Source organism: Spermophilus citellus, assembly GCF_964194105.1.
Source record: "Spermophilus citellus genome assembly, chromosome: 6".
Classification (NCBI taxonomy): Eukaryota; Metazoa; Chordata; class Mammalia; order Rodentia; family Sciuridae; genus Spermophilus; species Spermophilus citellus.
In genome coordinates, this window is record NC_138187.1 from 110,874,581 (window position 1) to 110,899,412 (window position 24,832).

The 24,832-nt window shown below is 35.3% G+C and overlaps 1 protein-coding gene across 14 annotated transcripts in view; it reads left to right on the forward strand.

The window, feature by feature from the left end:
• CDC42BPA (CDC42 binding protein kinase alpha) overlaps nucleotides 1-24,832 on the forward strand; it is a 327,214-nt gene that overhangs the window by 300,115 nt on the left and 2,267 nt on the right. For 7 of the 14 annotated variants that reach the window (XM_081297456.1, XM_081297452.1, XM_081297458.1 and 4 more), the window contains 7 exons: nucleotides 2,482-2,566; nucleotides 5,631-5,754; nucleotides 6,662-6,779; nucleotides 11,489-11,674; nucleotides 17,020-17,137; nucleotides 22,189-22,346; nucleotides 22,865-24,470. In XM_081297456.1, the coding sequence (XP_081153582.1) occupies nucleotides 2,482-2,566; nucleotides 5,631-5,754; nucleotides 6,662-6,779; nucleotides 11,489-11,674; nucleotides 17,020-17,137; nucleotides 22,189-22,346; nucleotides 22,865-22,996 (921 nt within the window). In that variant the 3' untranslated portion in view covers nucleotides 22,997-24,470. Of the gene's footprint in view, nucleotides 1-2,481; nucleotides 2,567-5,630; nucleotides 5,755-6,661; nucleotides 6,780-11,488; nucleotides 11,675-17,019; nucleotides 17,138-22,188; nucleotides 22,347-22,864; nucleotides 24,471-24,832 lie in introns of those variants that run through there. The other 7 variants (XM_081297457.1, XM_081297460.1, XM_081297461.1 and 4 more) reach the window with 3 other exon arrangements.

Below are 24,832 nucleotides of genomic sequence, written 5' to 3' on the forward strand. Positions count from 1 at the left end.
AATTTTTGATAGGTAGCTAAACTCCATACTATTCATATTACATTTAGTTTCTCTTATATAAAGTCTGATTGTGAACTTGATGAGCAACTAGAATATATCATACAATCTAAAATGTCAATGTTATCATCTACTTTGAGATTAAAGAGCTTCAGGAGAGTATGTGATTATTATTAATCATAACTTTTTCACATAATGGTATGCAATGTTTAATCCTGCAAAGACAGATTTCATGGATAGGGAAGTTATTCATCTTGGAACTGAAACTGTTTAGTTGAGTCATGATTTAGAAATAGAAGTGTTCCATATTACTAATAAAACATAATATTTTCCCTTAATATTCCTCTATTGTTTCTATAACAAAATTTTTACAAGTATAGAACTACTGTTTTGCAAAAATAAGATTACCTCTAGATAGGGAAGAGAGGTGGAAGGGAAAGGGAGGGAGAAGGGGAATTGCATGGATTATGGAAGGAGACCCTCATCGTTATACAAAATATATGTATGAAGATGTGAGAAAAAAAAAAGAATAGTGTTACCTTAGATTAGATAGAGAGAAGTGATGGGAGGGGAGGGGAGGGGTTGGGGGGATAGGAAGGATAGTAGAATGAAACAGACATTGTTATTACTGTGTGTATATATGTGACTGCATGACCAATATGATTCTGCAACCTGTACACTCAGAAAAATGAGAAATTATATCCCATCTAATTCAAATGTATGATATGTCAAGGTCATTGTACTATCATGTGTAACTTATTAAAACAAATTTTAAAAAAAAGAAAAGTACTGTTTTCATATAGACGTATATAGTATATTTAGAATGTACATCATTGGTAAAATGATAGTTGATAGGACTAGGTGAAACAAAGTAGCCAAGATCATATTTTATAATGTGTCCAATTTTAAACCACATCAATAGTGAAAAACAACTCTTGTAAGTATTGAGACATTATATAAAGCAACTACAACGTGGTCCTCTATTTTATAAATTTTGACTGACTCTACTAAGTTTTCTGGGTTTTTTTTCCATGTAATTTGCAATATATATGTTATCTTTATGAAGCATATTAATAAGATAATCACTTGTGAACCCACCTCCCTTTTTGATACCTCAACCCTTCCCTCAGAAAGTCAGTATCCTGAATGTCATGCTTATTGTCCCTATGCTTTCCTGAAAATACAGATTTTTGCACATTTAAATATTCCTAAACAATATATTATTTAGTTTTGCTTGGTTTTGAGATCTATTAAAATATTGTGATATATTGTCACTTTTTACCTTTGTTTAACTCATTTACTGGGCTTCAAAGATCTATACCTGTTGCTACCTCTACTGTGTAATTCATTGTGTAAAATTCATTGTGTAAAATAGCCTACTTGCTATTTATTCATTCTCTGATTAACAGACATTTTAATTATTTTCTAGCTTTTGCTATTGTGAATGTTGCTGCATATTATCTGGGGTAGATGTGCAAGAGTTTAAGTCATATACCTAGGAATGGAATTGATGAGATTCTTACCCACATCTTCTCTAATACCTGTTGTTGTCAGCATTCATAGTTTCATAAATGGTTTCATAAAATGGTATCACATTGCAGTATTAATTTGCATGCCCCAGTTAACTGTGTGGTTGGGAGTCTTTTCTATATCTATTCATCATTTGTATTTCCTTTTCTGTGAAATGCCTGGTCATGTTTTTTTGCTCATTTTTGCCATCTTGTTGATTTATTCTACTTCTTTATGTAATATGTCCTGTTTTAGTAATGTATGGTAAATCTTGTTTATTTGTGACTTATGGGTTTATTTTTCAGAGCAGAAGTTATTGTTTACTAATTTTACTGTAGTTAAATGTACTTTCCTGTTCTTTAGGTTTGTTTTTTTTCTATTTAAGAAACTTTTCCTAGCTTAAGGTCATAAAGATATAACCTTTGTTTCCCTCCAAATGTTTTGAAATGTTGCTTATTATATGTCTATCTTTAATCCATTTGTAATTGATTTTTTTTTTTTGCTTGTAGTATGAAATAGGGATTCTGTTTTATTTTGTTGTTGCTCCATTATCATTTATTAACAATTCTTCCTTTTCCCAATCATCTGTACTTTTATCTTTATTATATGTAGATCAAGGATTTGATGATAAGAGCTCATAAAGCAACTATTGATATCTTCTTAATGTAATTATTTGGTCACTGATAGCTTTAAAAGGTCAAACTTAAGGTTTAAATGTATTTCTACTTAATTTTATTTATTTGTCCAGGATATTCTTTCTTTAAAATGTTATCATTATAAGTTTGTTTGTCCAAATTAGATATAATGCCTTCACAATCAGAATTATTAGCATTTTGGGTTTTTTCTGAAAGGACTGTATTTTGAAGTATATAAATAAAAGATCTTAATAATATGCTTTATGTACAGGCCAAAAGTTTTATGATTTAATTTATAAAAGTTTTGTTGAAGTACTTATTTTATTTTTTATTATTTTAGGTTCGACCTTTAAACAGTGAAGGATCTTTAAATCTTTTAGGATTGGAGACAGTTAGATTGATATATTTCAAAAATAAGATGGCAGGTAAGAAAACAGAACATTAATAGTAATAGCTTCAATGGAAATATTATTTTTCTTCTGACTGCCCAATGTCATATGAATAATGAGTGCTAGAGTACAGATTTAAAATCTTACATATCTTCTTCTAGAGTGTGTGATCTTGGCCACATACTGTTAATATATCCAAGACAGATTATTGGGCAAAAGTGATTCTATTTAAACTGTCATAGCTGATTTAACAAAGTATTTCATTCTGACATGCCTTGTTATTTTTCTGGGGTATACCTAGGTAAGCAGAGAAAGTATATAGCTGAATATACTTCTGTACTTAAAATACCATAGAACTTAAACAAAATTTGTGGCATTAAAATTAAGGACATTCATTCAGAATTCCATCTGGGAACTTCAGGAACCCATCTTTTGCCAATGCAAAGGGCTTAGTACTTCTAAAGTGCTGATGACAACTTAGAAGCAGAAAAAAGAGGAAAGTCATAAAAGTGCCTAAAATCAGAAGAGGGAGCAGGAACCCTGGCGGTTATAAGCATTTGGTCAGTGACCAAGTAGTAAGCTGAGATTGTCAAACCTGTGATTAATAGACCATATGTAAAATGCCAGAGACTATACATGTAGAATTAAATGTTGTTTGCCATTAATGTGAGGCCAGACAGTTAAAATCTCACTTTTAACAAATAGTGTGCTTTTTTTCTATATAATAAAATCATTCTTATGTCAGCAACAAATATTTTCCTAACACAGGTATTCATAAATCCTGCTCTTTTGTGGTAGAACTATTTAATGAAGAGGCACTTAATGATATATTGTGTATTTAAAGTAATATTTGAATTTACCTAAATATAAGTAAGAACATTGGCCTCAAGGAAATGTTAAAATGTTTATACCTGTTATCTGAAGGTCATGAGATTATCTTCTTAATGCTTTTGCCCCTCATATTCCTTCAATAGTTTTTTATGTTCTAATGTAAAAGAAATCCATCAAAAGCTTATGTTTATTGTTTTTTGTTTGTTTTGATTTTAAGTAATGAAATAATTGTTTGGTTTGTGGTTCAGTGCTTTGTTAATAGCTGTCTGTGTTAAAATGGTATACCTTTATGGTATGATTTGATAAAGGACATTCAAATTTTAGGCATGATTCTCAATCAGCTTGATTTACCATGAAGCTAATGAAACTTAAGTTTCAGGTTTCCAAGACCCTGTACTTAATTTTGTGTTCTGTTTCTTAGAGGAGCTTCACATATTTGTATAAAATTGGCTCCACTCTGTTCTCACCGTATTTAATGCTGGTCATTAAATTTCTTTATATCCATGTTGTATCTGTAGGACAAAACCTATTCCACATGTCTCTTCCCATGCTTTTATCTTTCTGCTTCAGGCTAGGAGTGGAGGTAGAACTCTAAGAAAGGAGACGTGACAGGTTTCAATATCTTATTATTTGAGAAAGGAAGGAAATCCCATTTCCAAGAGGTTCCTTCTTTTTCTCTCTCTTGCTTTTCCCTTCTGCAAAAGGGACAAATGCTCCTTTGCCTTCTGGCTGCCCCACATCTCTTGTCACCACCATAACTTAAAATTCCTGCTTTATCCTCATAATTCTCATATTCTAGAATGATGTCCCACATTCTCATCTACATTAAAGTCTATCCTTTTAATATTTGTTGTTGAGAAAATGATCTGATTAAGCAACATTATTATACCACAAGGAATGTGTTGCTTTTGTGGTAATTGTCTATTTTGGCTTGCCTTATAGGCCCATTTGCCTTCTTTTAGCCTTTTTCTTCTTGCTTCAGCTTTACAGTGTCAAAAACTTATAAAGATTGGCTTTTTTCCTTTTTCCTTATCTTATTTAGATAATGGCATACCCTGCCTGCCATGTTATATGGATAACAGTTGTCTTTTTACAAAAGACACAAAGACACAAAGCCCATCAGGTTTTTAGAGTTCTCAGTTTACAGTTGTTTCTGTCCAGATGTTAAAATTGAAATGGGACAAGATGGTCACCAGGTTGCTAGGAGTATACAATTATATAGTATCCAGCTTCAAGATAAGATCAGAAGATTAGAATAGTGACAGATCCTTACCCTTCAAAAGGAGGATAATAGGAACACAGACCTTTCCTTATTCCACATCTCACAGGAAATTTTTATTATGTAAAAATAATTTTAATTATTTACATAAATAACTTGCTATTTATGCCTGATTACACATTAATAATAGCATCTTTTGGGGGCTGGGAATATAGCTTAGTGGTATAACTCTTGCCTACCATGGGTTCTATCTCCATCAATGCACACAAATTAAAATAAATACCACAAAACCCCCATAATAGCAACTTTTTAATATCCTAAGCTACTAAACCCACTGATAGGTGGGTATGAGAGAAAATAGTATAGAAATATTGGGGGTGAATTGGCTGGTCAAAGGGACAGGACATTAAGGCAATTACAGTTTTCTTCTAGCAAAATTGTGTCATGTTTATAATGAAATAGAAGTGAAAATGTAAAATGTATTTTGCTAGTTATGTTTAATTTTAATATATATTTATTTATTTATTTATTTATTTATTTTATGGCACTAGGGATTGAACCTAGGAGTGTTCTACCTCTAAGCTACATCCCCACATTTTATTTTTGTATTAATATATGAAATTTTGTTATTAATATATGAAAATAATATTTACATAAATATAAGCATATATAATTTTACATGTCCTATTGAAAATTATTGCTGCCAGGTGTGGTGGTCCATGCGTATAATCCCAGCAACTTAGAAACTGAAGCAGGAAGATCCCAAGTTCAAAGCCAGCCTGGGCAACTTAACTTAGCAAGTCTCTGTCTCAAAATTAAAATATATATATTGTTTTTTTAAAGGGCTGGGGATCTAGCTCAGTAACAGAGTACTCCTGGGTTCAATTCCCAGTACCACACAAACACTCTATTATTGCTTATTTACTATGATTATCAATGCATGACTTTTAAAATTCAGAATTACATATACTTGTATAATTGTGCTACCATGGAGATTAATGGCTAAAAAGCAATTTAGCATTTTAAACAGCACCATTTTTTAAAAAACAGAAGGGGATGAACTGGTGGTTCCTGAGACATCAGATAATAGTCGGAAACAAATGGTTAGAAATATCAACAACAAACGACGTTACTCCTTCAGAGTCCCAGAAGAAGAAAGGATGCAACAAAGGAGGTAGATATATAATTTGTACTTATTGTCCGTCTATGCTTCTAGCATCTGAGGGGCTATCTGCTAATAATACTATACTTGATTTGGAAAGACAATTTGGTATCTGAAAAATCTATCATTCATAAATGATATCAAAAACTGCAGGACTAGGAGTATAGCTCAGTGATGAGTGTGTGTTTGCCTAGCATGTGCAAGGCCTTGGATTTGATCCCCAGCACCACAAAAGGAATTTAAGGGGGAAAAAAAAAACCTAAGTGCAATTATGACTGTAACCTCTCTGTCGTTTTAATTAATAATCTCAAAGTTATGTGAATACACCGAATTAAGTACCATATTTTGATCCTCTTAGGTAGGTTTATGAAAGTAATAATTTGGGGGATGTATACTTTTCTGCAGTACAAGCTTAAATCATATCTGTGCATATAGTAAACCTGTATATGTTTAAGAAATCCACATTGTTTTCTTCATGAGCAAACAGAAATAGGCATATAGCATTTTCAGCTACATTTAAAAACATTTCTAAAAGATACCCATGAAATGTTGAGAATTATCTGTAAAAATCCAGCAGAAGTTCCTTGATATCTAAATATGAATAGACCTGTTGGGGGGTTGGATCTGAAGCTCACTTGCCTAGTATGAGCAAGGCCCTAGGTTCAATCCCCAGTACTAAAAATATAAATAAAAGGATCCTCCCTCTTTCCTACTCCAAATCATAATATCTTTTATTTAAAATTAAAAACATTTTAAGGAATTGAATTATTAATTGAATCTATTCTATTATTCTAATTATATCTTTATTAGCATGATTTAATAATTTTAAAGACAAAAATAAAGTATGTGTAATTTTTTTCTTATCTAGATTTACTGTGTAAAAAATATTTACATGGGTTTTTTTTTTTTTTCCTTACAGGGAGATGCTGCGGGATCCAGAGATGAGAAATAAATTAATTTCTAACCCAACTAATTTTAACCACATAGCCCACATGGGACCTGGAGATGGAATACAGATTCTAAAAGACCTACCTATGGTAAGAGAAATGAATGAAGAGTGAATATTAATGTGAATGGGGTGATAAGTAAGTGGGAGATATATGAGGGAAAATACATATATATCAGTATATATATGTAGACAGGTTTCACAAGACATATTAGTATAATGCGGAGATGGTTCTCTTATTATATTACAATGTGTTAAGATACATGATGATATATATACCTGATGAGAAAAGCATAAATTTAGAAATCTGTCAAAAAACAAATATATCAAGTTCTTATTTAGTTCTATACCCTAGAAATTTCTCCCTAAATCTGTTGTTGGTGGTGTGAAAAAAAAAAAAAAACCTGCTATGTTTGGGGACATTATAAATCAATTTCAGAACTTGGTTACCAAATCACTAAAATTTCACTAAGTTCCATACAGGCATTTGGCCTTTTTTTCCCTTAAGATCCATATTAGCTTGTCAGTAATGGTCACACCTCTCAGCTAACTGTGAAATTAAATCTTTTTGCCCAATTACAAACTGGTCACTTGTACATAAAAAGTACAACATAGAAAAACGGTTGTGTTTTTAACAATATGAAGATCAGATTCTCAGATCTGTTGAAATTAAAGATATTAGTAGAATTAGCTGATTATCCTGGCTCTGTTCTTAACACTTCAGTACCACATATACTCAGCAACTTATAAAACTTTAATATTGCCCTTCTGATCAATGGAGATGGCAGTAGAACTTTGCACAGATTTTTAAATATAGTTTTTATTTTATGGCAATTTGAGAGATGATTTATAAATCTCTCCCCAAATCTCCCACTAAGGAAATCTGTCTCAACCATGTTACCCAACAGTGCTATGATGGAAGAACTGAGAAAATAAATAATATAGTTTGTGCACTCAAATGTTTTAACATAAAAAAATAATTTAATAAAGGAAATTTTTACATTTATTTCATATGGGGAGGAAAAAAAGCTTGCATTCACTTGTATCTGAGTACTTTGTAGTAAGCAAGCCCAACTAATCAGCTGGCTCTGCTTTTTCTGCTGTTATTTTTTTTCATCATTAAGACATTATATTAAGCATGCAGCCAGGTATGGTGGGGCATGCCTGTAATCCCAGTGGTTGGGGAGGCTGAAGCAGGAGGATTGCAAGTTCAAAGCCAGCCTCAGCAACTTAGTGAGGCCCTAAGCAACTTGGCGAGACACTGTCTCAGATAAATAATAAAAAACAGGCTGGGGTTGTGGTTCAGTGGTTCAATCCCTGAGTTCAATTCCTGGTACCAAAAAAAAAAAAAAAAATAGAAAAAGTATGCAAAAACTAGATTACATATAACCTTTGTATAGAAGTAAAAAAAAAAAGGTCAAGCACATTAAATATTAAAACTGTTCTACTTGTTTATCATATTTAAAAGTTATACTCTTTTTTTCAACATTTACCTGGAGTGAGATCTCCGTTCTTTTCCCATCTTGAACATTTGCTTCAAGTCCTCAGCCTGGTTTTCTTTTAGTATCAGAAGTAAAAGTAACATAACCACTCAGTCCCAAGCCTGTTGGTCCCCTCTTACCATAGAAGTTACAATATCAGACGCAAAATATCCTAAGAGAGAGTTTTTTTTAATTATGATAAACAGTTGAAATGTGAGTATATTTATAGCTTATATTTGGAAAATCAAATGCTATGTATTATTTTAATTTTAAATAATTAAAAATTTTTTGCAATTTACTTTGTCAGTAGTTTTTTTCAATATATGGTACATAATTAATGTTATGGAGGGATAGAGGCATGTATTCAGACGCATGTATTGCAGAGCAACACACAAGCTAATACAAAATTATTTCAGTAAAGTTTTGATAGGTTATTATTCTTTTAAAATTAAAATCTCTTTCCTTTTGTTCCATTTTGGTGTACCAAAGAAGAATATTTATCATGTCTTATATTCCAACAATGCAGCAAGAAGAATTATAGAAAATTTTTGTAGAAATTCTATTATATCCTATTTTCCTTAAGATTATGTCAATATTCAATAAGATGTTACTTTGCCATCAGATGATAGCAAAGTCTCTTTGCTAATGTACCAGCGTTCTTTCAGACCCTCATATACAATATGCACCCTGATTTCAAGTATCATAAGAAATTTTATATCAAAGTATTTGAATAATTCTTTACTTTTTCTCCCCTCACCCTTCCACCACTTAAAGTAAAACCTATATTTTACTTTTTGTTTCAATTTTTTTTTTTTTTTACTAATCAAAACAAGTAACATTTTCCAAAGATTCATCCCCAATTCACTCCATAACACATGATCTTTGGTGCTGACTACTGACTCTAATTAGACCTTTTGATTTTCAGGGTATATGGTCACCTGATTTTGTTAATCTGTGGCCACCTTGTTGGTTCTTTTAGGCATTAACACAAGTGACTTTTTGCCCTCCCTATTCAATCCAGTTTTTAATGTTCCTTCCTTTCCTTTAATGTTTTCTTTCCATGTAAGAGCTTTTTTCCAGGACAGAAAATTTGGTGTAAATTTTTGAAACCTGTTTCTTCACATGTATATGTAGTATGCATCAAAGATTTTGTGTGTTTGAATTCTTGTTCTTCATGCTTATATGTTATTTTCATATGAATGTTCTCATTCATTACCAAAAGACATCTGAGCTGGGGCTTTTGATTGACATGCATTCAGTTACCTAACCGGTATTTCTTGAGCACATATTATGTTTCTGGGACTATGTTTATTTGGGGCTAGACATTAGTAAACTATAATAATTTGCATGTCTGGAAATAATAATAGTTTTCATGTCTGTATGTTTTGTACATATCTTCCCATTGAAAAGCTTATGATCTTTTCATGTTCTCGGATTTTAATATGTTCTTTTCACTGAAATGGAACTATAAAAAAATTTTCCAAAAAATACAGATGAATTAAATTCAGCTATTAACATATAAGTACTTTCGCGAATTGTTGCCATCAGTGCAAAGAACATGTGCCCGAGACATTTTTATGTTTCAACTCATTCAAATCAGAATTGCTTTCCTATGAAGTATTTATGAGCTTAGAAAGTTTATTAAATGTCTTTAAAAGCTTAATTCTGTTTCTTTCATACTAAATGATCCTGAAATAGAATGTGTTTATTTTGTAAATATGGAAGCAACAGTAAGGCTATGGTCATTTTACTTTCTTATTTACTGTATCAGATGCAAACCTTTTTTTTATAACTTAGCCAAGACTATTCCTAAAGTTGTTAATAAAGATAAAACATCTAGTTCAATGACTTCTTTGGATTTTAAGAAGTAATTTTGCTTCTTTGACTAGGAATGTAGCTCAGTGGTAGAGTATGCCAAATATGCACAAAGCCCTGAATTTCACCCCTAGGACTGGTACTCCCCCAAAAGTAATTTTGCTTTTTAAAGTCAAAGTTACATGTGTTATCAATCCGTAGGTTTTTTTATTAAAACAACCTGAAAAAATATTAATTTTCCTTATGTCTCAAAAGTAAAACCAGTACTTTATATAGAATCCATTCTTTTAAACCTAGGTAATTCCTGAGATGTTTTTAAAAAGCAAGTTGTCTCAACTCATGAAAATGCAAATTCCATGTTAGAGTCAATCAGCATTCTCTCCAGCACATCTCTCTCCCTGCTTTTAATAAAGTTATTGTGGGGCTGGGGATGTGGCTCAAGCGGTAGCGCGCTGGCCTGGCATGCGTGCGGCCCGGGTTCGATCCTCAGCACCACATACCAACAAAGATGTTGTGTCTGCCGAGAACTAAAAAAATAAATATTAAAAATTCTCTCTCTCTCTCACTCTCTCTCCTCTCTCACTCTCTCTTTAAAAAAAAAATAAAATAAAGTTATTGTGGTTTTTTTTTTTAGTATTACATTACTTCATTTTTAAAAAAATATACTGGAACACTAAAGGAAAGATTTACCCTTGTTAAAGACTAACTGCTTTTGGGGGGTGTCTAAATGGAGATAAACTTGGTTGCTTAAAGGTAAACCAATAATTAGTATATCCTATAGTTACACACTATTTTTGTTACAGAGAAATAAGATCAGTAAAAGCAAACACATGTCAAAACTCTAAAAACACAGACTGGGAAATGGTTTTAAATCTCCCGCACACCAATACTGGGGATTGAACCCAGGGGCACTCAACCATTGAGCCTTATTCCTAGCTCTTTTTATTTTTTTATTTTGAGACAGAATTTCACTAAGTTACTTAGGGCCTCTAAATTACTGAGGCTGGCTTTGAGCTCACTATCCTACCTCAACCTCCCAAATCGCTGGGATTATAGACATGCACCACTGCACCCAGCAAATGGTTTTGAACATGTCCAATTAAAAGCTGTTGAAGATTCTCTTGTCCTTCCTTTAGGCATTTCTTACCTTTTTCTATCCTTAATACTTTTGGTAAATATTTGTCATATTTTCCTTGTATCACATAAAAAAAACTGAACTAAACTCTGAAAGTCTTGCATTTCTAAAAGTTTAACTTCTACTCATTTAACAATAATAATTTAAAATTTTTTAGGAGAATGATCTTTTGCAAGTCAGCTATTTAAATAACTGCAAAAGGATTAGAAAAATTAAACTTTCTAAGACCTAAAAGTATTTCATTAAGGATTCAATTCTGATGTAAGATATTACTACATTTTTTATATATGCATGTTATCTGAATTGTCACATACAACTCCATTTTCATCACCTTACCACCTTTTTTCTTCTTTCTGTTGTTTTTGATAGCCAGGTTTCCCTTATCCATCCCCTCATCATCACTCCGGTCTGATCTCCTCTCCGATCAACTTTGAGCACATCTATCACATGACTGTTAATTCTGCTGAAAAATTTCTCTCTCCTGATTCCATAAACCCTGAATATTCCCCGTCTCTACGCTCTGTCCCTGGTACACCAAGCTTTATGACTCTAAGGGTATGAACAGCTGAGTCAGGTGTTAACTTGTACTAACCATGTATGGATTTCCTATTGCCTGGCCTAATAAATAGCATTGCCAATATGAAATGGTTTCCTTTGGCCTATTTCTCTTCTGCCAAATTTCTCTTACTTTTTTTATTCCTCCTCTATTGATCTTACTCTTCTTTCTCCTCCTGTTCTGTTTTGTTTCTTCAGAGGACAAAGATGAAGGAACAGGGAGGGTTTCATTTTATTTTTGAAATTATATTGGAGCTTTATCTATATTTATTAGAATTTCCTATTGTAGGTATTTTCTATTATAGATACCACTATAAAAAAGTAGCCTTGTGGCTGGAGTTGTGGCTCAGCAGTAAAACGCTCACAAGCAAGGCGCTGGGTTCGATCCTCTGCGCCTCATAAAAATAAATAAATAAAATACAGGTGTTTTTTTAAGTAGCTGAGTGTACCTTTATTCTTTTCAAACAAACAGAAAAAGGTGTCCTTAATTTTTGAAGGAGCTATAGCTCATTCTCCTGTAACCAGTTCAATTTGGAGAAATTTTTTATATTTGATGAATTAAAGTCTCAACAAAACCTGTCTACACATTTCTATCTATAATAAAATTCATTTTGAAAGGCTTAAAAATCTCCAAAGGAAAAGTATAATATTATTAATAAGTAACAGGAAAAAAATCCAAAAATTAAATAAATTTTTATACAACTTTAAGTTGCTGATATGCATTTAATTCTAACCAGGATCCAAGGTAAGAAAAGCTAACCAAAGAGAAAGAATAGAAAAGAAAAGGATACTGTTCTCCATCCCTTAATTCAGCCCTATGTCTTTGTTACCAGTGACTTTGCAGTGAGATGGAAAGTGGCTGTTAAACTTAATGTCTGTATTTTTATCAAGTAACATATGTTTGTACTGACTTCAAGTGAAGTTAATTTTACAGATAATAAAATATTTGGATTGTATCATGCAAATTCATTTCCCATAATGTCCCTAGCTTAGAAAAATCATAGCATTGACTTTTTAATTTGTATATATAGTAATCTTCCAATAAGAAAATTAACTCTAGGGTAAAAAGTATAATTTTTATTTGTATTATAAAATTATTCAAAGTTACATATTAATGTCATTGACATTAAATTATAATGTCATTTAAGTGCCATTTGATAAAATTAGCCATAATAAAATAAGCCTTGATTTGCTTGTTAACAGGTTTCAGGAAGTGGATTCCAGTGGAATGCTATATAAATTAATCAAAAACTTCTTATACTAAGTTAGTTTTCTTTGCGTAGAACACTGTACCATCAGGTTTACCCTGATCTTAAACATGTTTGTAACTAAAAGACAAAGGTTTCTTGTCATTTCCTAGTGAAGTTTATTTAATTTTAATTGACTGAATGATAAGATGGGCTTTTTTTTTTTACAAAACATTTTTTATGTGTATCATTCCTTTGTAATTTAAACATTTTGTGTTATTAAGTGGCTAATGGATTTCATAAACTTAATCTTCACCATTTTTCTAGGTTAGGCTTATTTTATAGCAAAGGACACCAGTGTGTCTTGATTCATAGAGAAGACAAATAACAAAATGCACAGCTGGGTACTGATATTCCCATCTCTTTTGAGCTTTACTTGGCTGCCTTTTGTACATGTTGTTTGCATCTTACAGGGCTGCTCTTTCCTGTATGTGTGAATGTTGAATTGCTAGCATTGACTGTTTCGGTTTTATAGATTTTATTTCTTGGATTTGAAAAAAGGTAAAGCATTTGCTTTAAATAAATAGCACACTAAGAATTACATGGACTTTGCAAATTAAGTATGTGAAACAAAATGGCAGTGGTTGAATTTGGGGCCAACTAGCCAGCCATACAAGAACTATGTATATTTCTTCAAAATGTATGATTTAGAATTTATCAAGTGGTATTAGTTCTTGTTTTTCTGACTGCCAGCCTTGGCCCTAATGCAGTTGTTTTGCCATAACCTTCTCAGGTTTTTCAGGTGCTGATAGGAAAGCTCAGTACTGCATACTCATTCAGAGCCATAGCCTCTCTTTAGAGTCCCACAACTACATGGTAACTGGAAATTCAGGTTCCAGTTTTAGACTTTTACTATAACCAAAAATGTTTTTTTTTTTTTTTAGCCACATCACTACATTTCTTCATTAATTCTTTATTAAACTCAAAAGGCTTAAGTACTTATGCTCATTTCGTTACATTCTATGTTGAATTATTTCACCTATGCCATATTATAGCATAGAAGACAACCATCTTTTGCTAAGTGTTAGCATATAAATCAGATTATTTGAAGAACTGCCAAAAACTGTTATTCTGTCTGAATGTTACAAATAAAATGTACTTTATATCTTTAAAGCTCATACACATACCTGCACCCACATATGCTTATAATATCAAACCATTGTTAACTAGAGCACTATGTGTTCTGCAGAAAGAATCGTAATTTGAAATTTATGAATTATATTACTATCCAAATTAATCATAGTACTTGTAGTAGAATATTGGGATTGCAGATATAATCCATTTGTTTATTCAGTAAATCTCTTCAGTGCCTGTTTTAAGTGCTGAAGTTAAATATGGTCATAATTGTAGTCAGTATAAGAAATGACAAGATGGCTAGAGGAATGATGCTACAAACAGCCATGATCTGCGGGCTTCCTAAACAATCAGGGCAAATTGGACAATCACCCCAATCAAGGTGAAGTCCCCAAATGGGGGCATTTTTAATTTGGGGATGCCTTCCAGCAGTGTTGTCTTTGTTTTCTGTTTAAAGGGAAGGTGTGAGAACGTTCAGTGAAATAGATTAAATGCAATTTAAGCAATTAGGACTTTTGATGAAACTTTTAAAGTAACCAGATAAGATAGGTTTCTGTTAGGTAACAGAAACAGTGTACAATTCTCTGATGTATTTTCTTCTTTAAGCTACCAAAAGAAGTGATATTTCCTGAGCCCTACATGATTAAAGAAGATTTATTGGATTTGAAATTATAAAATGAGGCAGACAATGATAACATTTTAAAATATAATAGTTAGTTTTGTGTTCTGCATTTGGAGGGGAAAAAACACAATATAGTACAGTCAGCTTTTCCAAAAAATTTCATTGGCCAGAAACACCAAATTGTTAAATAGTATCTGGTGAGTTCACAGGAGACTTTTTTGGTCTCTTAGGATTTCATTATTAGCAATACCTTTCCAGTCCATGAATGTTACCTTTAAAATCAGGAAAAAGCAAATGCTTTTAATGAACTAATTAGTATTTAGAGAGCTACCAGTTAATAAATGTATTTTCCAATCACTTTTTGTTAATGTTAGTGACTGTGATTATTGTGTTAAGTTCTAAGTGTAGAATTGATAAAGGAGCACCAGAAGTAAAGTGAACCTGTAACAGCACATGAAGAGAGCCATCTCCTTTCAGAGGAAAGTAGTACATCTGATTCCGTTAGATTAATTAGCTTCACTTAACAAATTGATCCTTTGGTAAAGTTACAGAATTTTAATTTTTTACTACTTTTTTTTTTAAAGAGAGAGTGAGAGAGGGGGGAGAGAGAGAGAGAGAGAGAGAGAGAATTTTTAATATTTATTTTTTAGTTCTCGGCGGACACAACATCTTTGTTGGTATGTGGTGCTAAGGATCGAACCCAGGCCGCACGCATGCCAGGCGAGCGCGCTACCACTTGAGCCACATCCCCAGCCCAATTTTTTACTACTTTTTAATGTTGAATTTTTTATTGCATTTTAGAGTTGTAATCTTACCTAATGTGTATAAAATTTGTGATTGCCCCCTTCCAGCAGAATCACTATTTTGATGTAACTAAAAGGTAGCTTAATAGTGATACTGCAGATGGCCATTTAAAGATACTAGTAAAGCAGAGGGAGGAACAGCACATATTGGAACTGGGCCTTGGAGGGGCTTTCCTTTGACTAGTAAAATTACTGTAATCCTCAGAAAATCCCATGAACCCCAGTATGGTCAAGGAAACTGAGGCTCAGGGTTGAGTCACCCTGAAGTCTGCCATCAGTAGGCTGTAGAGCACAGATGTGAGCAGTCTGTTTCATCCCTGACCTGTGCTCATTAACTCCCAAGCTGCCTCTGTCTTAACTTGTTGCGATCAGCCAGTGAAGAGAAAGGGAAATCTACTGAAAGAAGACTAGATGATTTTCTTTATATAAATATAAATATAAATATATATATATATATATATATATATATATATATATATATATATACACATACATACACGCACACACACACATACATATTTCTGTTTGCCAATTATAAGAAATCTAGGGGCTGGAGTTGTGGCTCAGCAGTAGAGCGCTCACCTGGCATGGGTGAGGCCCTGGGTTTGATCCTCAGCACCACATAAAAATAAAATAATGGTATTGTGTCCAACTACAACTAAAACAAAAATATTTTTTTAAAAAAAGAAATCTAGACTCTTTGCATCAAAAATGCTTGCAGGAGTTGAAACTATGTCCACAAATAGAGAAGGCATTGTGAATGGTAAAAGAGCTATGGTGTAACATGGTAGATATAGTTTACCTATTCTAGGATTTGTGAAGAATATTGAAATATTTTCCCCTCTACTGGCCTTTGGTCAGCCCCAGCATTCTTTCCTTCTAGTTTTAAAGGGTTGGGGCCAACAGGGAGTTATTCACACTGACATTCCATAGCTAAGAGTCTCACCGGGTTTTTATATTATCATCCATCCATCTTTCTTTCTTTCTTTCATCATCTTTCTGACTCAGAGAATAGAGGTGACTTGGAGTGTGAACATGTGAATGGCACATTCAATCTCAGGTTAACAGAGCATTTTGAGGCTGGGGTTGTAGGTCAGTAGTAGAGCACTTGCCTAGCATGTGTGAGGCACTGCGTTCGATCCTCAGCACCACATAAATATAAATAAATAAAATAAAGGTTAAAAAATATAGAGCATTTTCTTGACAAAATTGTAATTTTAATTGACTTTCCTCCAAATGGATTTATTTATTTGGTGTTCCTAAGCAAATAAAAATCTCTTTATCTGCAAATGTCCATGTAATTCTATACTTCACTGTCATGTTTAACCATATAACATTTACTTACCATTTTCACAACCCAAAAAATTATTTATTAATAAGTATTTCAGTATGCATAAGTACTTTTACCTGATTGGGATGAAATTTATTTCATATTATATTTAATTTTGTGGGTGGGAGGGATTATGGAATCTGCTGTATCTTACTCTATATCATTCTGGTCAAGATATTTTTATTTCTTGATAACTATATTGAAAAGTATACATTTCTGCAGAAAATGTTTCTTTCTGGCTGAAGAATATACCTTTGTTTTATTTTCAGAACCCTCGTCCTCAGGAAAGCCGAACAGTATTCAGTGGCTCAGTCAGTATTCCATCAATCACCAAATCCCGCCCTGAGCCAGGTCGGTCCATGAGTGCTAGCAGCGGCCTGTCAGCAAGTAAGTGGATCAGGCTATGGGCAAATGCTCTATGGCCAGGTAGCTTTTGGGCTGCCTCCTGTCCTATAATTACCACAAGTGACATGCTCTTCACTTTCTCATGCCCAGTGTGTTCTACAGTTGTAACAATGTCTCAGATCCTGAGACATTACTTAATGCTTAGTAGGCACAAATGCAGTTGTTAAAAAAAATAGTCCTGGAGTCCTTCTAGAATGTGCAGGCCATCTGGGAGACAGACAAATAGGACTACAAATTACGGTGGTAACTCTGCAGAAAATAAAAGGCACAGTAATAGAGAGTAACAAGGTATAGCTATCAGGGAGGAATTCATACTTAGGATAATTAGGAAAAATCACATCACTTGCTAAAGCTGGGTCATGTTTAAGTAATGTTAATTACTGAAAAAAAAGGCCAGTGCAGCTATATGGTAGTATGGGGAGTGACAAAAATAGAGGAGGAGAGAAATGGACAAATGCCAGATTGGCAGCCTTGGAGACTGTGGTAAGAAATGTTTTATCTTAACTTACAAAATGAAATGAGAAGCCTTTGGAGAATTATAAGTATGGAAGAAACTTCATGTAGTTTACATTTCGAACAGTGACTCTGATTACCAAGAGGAGAAGGGATTCAAAGCAGGCAAGAGTGGAAACCAGCAACCAGATAGCAGGTTCTTAGAGTAGTCCACGTGGAATCCGAGCAATTTTAGAGTTCTGCTGTTTTAGAGAACAGAGAATGAAGAGAAAGAAATGAATTTTCCAGACACATTTTCAGAGGTAGAAGCAATAAGACTTGATGATGATTAAGTTGTGAGAAAGTAAAGGAGAAATAATAGTAAAGATGGCCCCCAGATTCCTGCGGTAGCCATAGGATGATACCAGTGACTCCCACTAGCAAGGTTTGAAGGGGGCTGGGTCAGGATGTACAAAGATCACTGCATAGGGAAAAGATTAGTATGTTTTATTAACTAAATGTAGTCTGGAAATAGATTAAAGAATATACCCTTTTTTCATGAAAGCAAGAAAACATCATCTAATAAACATCTTTAAGATACCAATTATTGTTAACCTGGTAGGGTAAGAATCATGTACAACCTAGTACTTTCTTTCAAGTGGCTCACAGATTTTCTTATCAGTCTGTGTGTATGGGGGTGGTACTGGGGATTGAATCCTGGGATGCTCTACTACTGAGTTGCATCCCCAGCCCTTTTTTGGTTTTTATTTTGAGAAAAGATCTCACTAGGTTGTAGAGACCAGCCTTGAACTTGCAATTCTTTTGCCTTAGTCTCCTGTGTTGCTGAGATTATGGGCATAAGCCACCAGGTTAAGCTAGTTTGTCTTTTTTCCACTCTACCCTGACCTGCAGCATCTCTCTTCTATACCTTTATACAGAATCCTGAGCTAAGGGAACATAAAGAGAAAGAAATCTGTCTCCATGGTGGACTTAAGTTCACCTATTATTCAAAAACAACTTTTTGATGGATGAGGAAAGGAAATTGTATCTAAGAAAAAATGTCATCTGTCTGAGCAAAAGTATACAAGGATGCTAACTACTGCTCACATTAGAACAGGAGGAGTGTACAGATCTTACTAGGTTCATTGTGCTCTTTAGTAGTTTCTGGACCTAAGCAGTAAGGTTATGGACTGTGAAATGATCACTGTAGCTTCTGGTTTGGGGAAGATCAATCTTGGCCCTAGGGTTGCTAGCCTTTAACTTTTTTTTTTTTTGTACACAATTCCTTTTTTTGTTTGTTTGTTTATTTTTATGCGGTGCTGAGGATCGAACCCAGGGCCTCGCACGTGGTAGGCGAGTGCTCTACTGTGAGCCACACTCCAGCCCAGAGAGCCTGTAACTTTCTCAGATGTGCATTTACCCAATAGCATTGCATTGGCTTAGAGGGCAGCCTGAGAAATCTCCCTTGTGTTACATTCCTGACAAGATCTGGGACACTACTCACAAACACACTAAGGGTTATATAGCAAAAATCATAATTATTCACACTATAACTATATAATAAAATGTAGTCTTTATAATAAAGCCTACAGTTAGCCACCAGTCAGTTCAGGTGAAGTTTTGCCATCACATGGGTTTGCATCAGACTTAACAAAAAAACTTTTGATGTTTCACTGCTTTTGAATTTGTGGAATTGCCTGTAAAGATAGGATTTATAACACAGAGATATCCTTAGAAGGATTTAGTGAGGGTCCCACATCACTGTTGACAATATGCAAACTGCAGACTGGAGTTGGCCTTACATCCGGTCATTTTCTAATGCTTTAATCAAGCTCAGCCTTTTTGTAATCCCTGTCCTAAATTATTTTTGGACATGGGAAGAAAGGTTATCTTGGGAATCTCAAAGGGGCATCTGCTATTTAGAGTACCTCCTACTGGTTTCAGGAATAGCCCAGCTTGTATAAAACATTTCCAGGACAGCCAGCCCAGAGAGAGACAAGAAGATACAGGGGAATTCTGTTATTAATCTTAACAGGAAGCACAGGGTCTTCCACAGCCAAGCCCAGCAAGGCTTCCTGAGGTGCAGCCAGACTTCAACAGTGGTTTCTACTGTGACTTATCCCAGACTCCCCAAGGATTAAGACGTATCCATCTGTGGCAGGCTCACAGAGGAGCCTCTTGGAGTTTCCCAGAGGTCATGCAGAATTTGGATGTCTCTCATTCCCAGGAAATTCAGGGCCAAGCCCCTGTCCCACCCCCAGAATTGTCATCAAACTCTAGCATAGAGGCCAGGACCATGATTTCCAGGCCCGGGCCCCTTTTGCTATTAAAACAACCTGGTTTATTTGTTTGTTTGTTTGTTTGCTTGCTTGCTTTTTAAGATTAACAGTAAGTAAATGTAACCTTCCTTTGAAAAATTCACAAAGCTTAAAAGTAAAATAAATACATACAAATGACAGAGGTGGGCTGAAGTTCTCTCTTATGTAAGTGGTCTCCAGGAAATAGAAGGCACCTGGCATGCATCGTGTTCTCCATGGAGTAAGCACCCACTTGTTCCCACAGATAGGATTTATTTTCTTTCTTACAAGTGAAGAAAATTGAGACTCAGAAAAGGTAAAACAAGGGGCTAGGGTTGTGGCTCAGTGGTAGAGTGCTCACCTAGCACATGTGAGGCACTGGGTTCAAACCTAAGCAAGCACCACATAAAAATGAAATAAAGATATTATGTCCACCTACAACTAAAAAATTAATATATAAAAACAGGTAAAACAACTCACTTGAGGTCATACAATTAGTGAAGAGAGCCATAAAATTCTCTAGCAGTTTGGATTTTCTATTTAGAATGACAAAAACAAGATTTTTTATATATTATAATTTTTGTTAAATTGAGCACTCAGCTAGGTATGGAATTGGAAGAAAAAAATTTAAAAATGCCTTCATTTAGGTTATACTCTGAGGAAATAAAAGATAAAACAAAAACATCAAAAACTGAAGAGTACATTTCCAAAGAAGCAAACCACCAAATGAAAACCTGTGCCCTTGTAGTAACAGGGTGTCTAGGAGCTGGGTGAAAAGGAAAGTGTGTGAGGGAGTGAGAGTGAGTCAGTGATTCCCAGTCTGAGATGTGGTCTTGGATCATCAGGGAAGCTTTTAAAAGTTTAATTAGAAGTTCTACTCAGTTTAATTGATCTGGGACAGACCCAGACATGAATATTTTTAAAGTGTCATAATATAACCTACAGTTTACAATCAGTGTTGGTGGCCCCTGGAAGAAGTCAGTTACATCAAGAAATGCAAGCCTGTCTCTGAAGTCCCCACCAAAGGGCTTAGGAGGGAAGCAGGAAAGGAGGAGGCCTGAGGGGAGTTGGCAAGGAGAGTGCACCAGGCAGGCTCTGTTCCATGGACTCTTCTGAAGTTTGGTGGTCATTAAATAACTGTTTTAAATGGTCACTCATTGGCAGTTTTAATGAATTTTTAATCTGAAAAGAGATGTTAAATCAGCAAAAAGTCAGTCACAATCTATATCTTACATTTGCACTAAAACTTCAACAGTCTTTTTTTGACCAATGGTTCTAATAGTCAAGCTCAGCAAGATAAAACATTTTTAAGCAAAAACTATAGAATACAGAGAATGTTAAGAGCTTTAGATATAACAGTAATCCCCAAATTTCTAAAGATTGTTTTCTTGTCTTTCCTTCCTGTGACTACAGTTTGTCTTCATTACATACCCCAACTCCAAGATCAAATAGAGTATAATTTTGAAGAAACTCAACCTCATTTTGATATCTCAGATATCCTGCCCTACTTTTATGTTTCTGTTTGGTTTGTTTTTTTAAAAATGAGAGTTCTTGATGGGCGTGTTAGTGTATGCCTATATTCCCAGCAGCTTGGGAGGCTGAGGCATGAGGAGCACAAGTTCAAAGCCAGCCTTATCAACTGAGGAAGGCCCTAATCCTAAGCAACTTAGTGAGACCCTGTCTCAAAATAAAACATAAAAAGGCCTGGAAATGTGGCTCAGTGGTTAAGTATCCCTGGGTTCAATCCCTAGTACCAAAAAAATAGTTTTCTACAAGTGCTATCCTATGTTAGATGACAGTCTTTGTCTAGGAATAGTTCTCCCTGGTTTTCTTGTTCAGCATGTCTGTTCTGAGCCTGCTATGTGCCACATCCTAGAAAGACCCAGGAGAGGCAAAGATGTCTCATCTGTTAAGAGAACAGGGAGCACAGGATTAATACTATTGATTGCATATATTCTATGGAAGAGAATTATGCAAGATGTCAAGGGAGTCCCAGAGGTTGGGAAAGATGAGGCAGCATCAAGTGGTTAGGGACCTGTAGGCTTCCATGGGAATTGTTATTGAGCTCATGGCATAACCTGGAGAATGCTACCTGTTCACCAGAAGTCCTCACTAAAGTGTGACAGGAACAACCATGTTAGATTGCTGTCCTTTGGGGTTGAGCTCCAGGCCAAGGTACCACTGTTGGACTTACTGGCCATCAAGGGAGGATGACTCGGAGGCTCTGGAAGGATGGCTTCTATAGTACCCTTTCAATTGCCCTTTTCTACATATGTAACGTTTTTCCGGAATGGTGTCCTACAGGGTCATCTGCACAGAATGGCAGCGCATTGAAGAGGGAATTCTCTGGAGGAAGCTACAATTCAAAGCGGCAGCCCATGCCTTCCCCATCAGAGGGCTCTTTGTCTTCTGGAGGTATGGACCAAGGAAGCGATGCCCCAGCAAGGGATTATGACGGAGAGGTGAGTGGAGCATGAGTGTATGCTACACCTAGAGATGGGAGTTGGGGCCATTGTGTATCAAAGAACGAGTGCATGTACCCAATTAATCCTACCACTTTGAGCCTGGCCTTCGCTGCAGTAGGGGCCAGCATTCACTCCTAGCCACGGCCAGCAGAGCCCATCGCTTAAGCTGCAAACTGCAGTTTTCCTAGATCTATTCACTTCTAATGACTTTTGAATGAAAATGCCTATATTTCTTTTTCGATATTCATGACAGTAGAGTGTATAACATTCTAATTAGGATCCCATTCTTGAGTTTGTTTGATGAGTTTCACTGGTGTTACTCATATATGAACATACGAAAATTATATCCTGTTCATTCCCACTGTCTTTTCTATTCCCCTCACCCTTGTTGTGTCTTAGCATTCATATATCAGACAGGACATTTGACCTTTGGTTTTTTGGGATTGGCTTATTTTAATTTAGCATGATAGTCTCCAGATCTATCCATTTACTTTTCTTTACTTTGATCCTTATAGGACTCTGATTCTCCAAGGCATTCCACAGCTTCCAACAGTTCCAACCTGAGCAGCCCCCCAAGCCCAGTTTCACCCCGAAAGACCAAGAGCCTCTCTCTGGAGAGCACCGACCGTGGGAGCTGGGACCCGTGAGCCCAGGGTGGCCCTCACCCCAGCACCCCCTACTGCCTCTTCCCTCACTTGCATCTCCTCCCTCCACCTCAGCCTGGAATCCACCAGGAGCTGGCAGCAGTAGCAGGGTAGGGACTCAGCAGTTCTGAAGACACACCTGGCAGATCATTCTCCCTTACCTAACAGCCACAACAGGCAGGCTTCGGCAAGCAGCTGAGGTCAATGTCGATTCATTCCGTACACTTAGAGTTGCTTTCAGTAACATTTCACCCCTTCCCAAAAGGTAGCTGCAGTAGACTACACAAATATAAGTGATAAGAGTAAGATTAGACAGATCTCATTTTCACAATAGCTCCTCAATGTAGCCTCAGATAGTACATGGGATTCTGCACGCCGGAGGGACGGTGTCCTTGGAAAGGTTGCTGAGCAAGCCAGTGTCAGTCCAGTTGTTGCCAGGAAATCCTCACAGATTAAAACAATGCATATTTTACTACAATACAGAGTTTAAATAAATACATAAATGTAGAAGTTAAATACTGAATGTACATAGTCAAAAGAAGCATCTTGTATTCAATGAAAGATGGATGCATATATGAGAGAAAGAGATCATTTAATTTAAAGCAATGTGTTGTTTTTTGTCTGTTTCCCAGCTAAGTCAAGTACAGGGTAGAAAGGCCTCAAGCTGACATTTGTGGAGGGAGAGTGGAAGAAATCCCCATCCTTGTGGTGCCCTGTCCTCAAGACCAGTGACAGGCTGTGGCCACCTTGGGAGCTTCTAGGGAACATTTGGAGATTCTGGCTTTGTTGGTTTATAGTACAACCTGGGCACCAGTGTTTTAACATTTAAAGCCACTCAGTTTCAAAAAAAAAAAAAAAAACCTCTACCCAAAACACTTCTTTTTCTAGCAATAGTGTGAACCACACTTCTCACTTCTTACTATATTTTGCTATCTGCTGCAGATGAATGTAGTAATATGATTCTGTTACCATGTGATTCCTTCCATCTGGAAGGGCACAGGAATTTCAAGGGTTTTGAAAGTCCATAAAAAGTTCATAGAAGTGCTGTGTTACTGGGCAAATCCAGTTCCTCCTATAAGGGTATGGTGAGGTGGTCTGGCCCAGGTATGGAAATGGCTTTCGAAGGAGGAGACTTGTTGAGGGTGGGTAACAGAGTCCTGGGAAAAAAAGACTTACAGATAATATGAAACCTCAAAAGCAAGGACTTGCTCAACCTCAACCAAATACTCTTTCTCCTGTGTAGGCAAGAATAAGTGAGGAAGCCAGTATGCAGGCAGGAAGCTGGCCCCGCAGGCCTTTCCACTGAATTCTCCCTCAGTTGCTATGTTATTTTGTTACATTTCTTTTTTAATTCCTGCTGTTGTACTTGCCACTAGGAAATGAAATGAAGAACCAGAAGAATTTAGTTCTACACAGTAATTTCACCACTTAAGTATATGAGTAGAGAAAGAGATAAAAATAAAAATAGCTCATGGAAGCAAAGAAAATCTGCCTCACTTTTACTTTTCACACAGGTTTCTGGGAGAAATAGAAACAATTTTCTCCTCCCTATAAAATTCAGCTAAAATGAAGAAAATTCTACAGTTGCCACTTGGGGGTGCCGTGGCCATCTCAGCACAGGTACCTGGCACTTTTCATCAGCAGAACCTGGGCCAACCTGCCACAGCCTGCTGCCCAGGCCGTGCTGTTTCTATGTGCACACTACTTTATGGAGAAAGGGCTACTGATATTAAATGAAAGAAGGGATCCGTTGGGGGGATTAGATTGAAGTGCTTAAAACAATTGCTTTGATACTGAAACGTTCTATTTTATTTTGAATGGGCATAAATCACTGCTTTA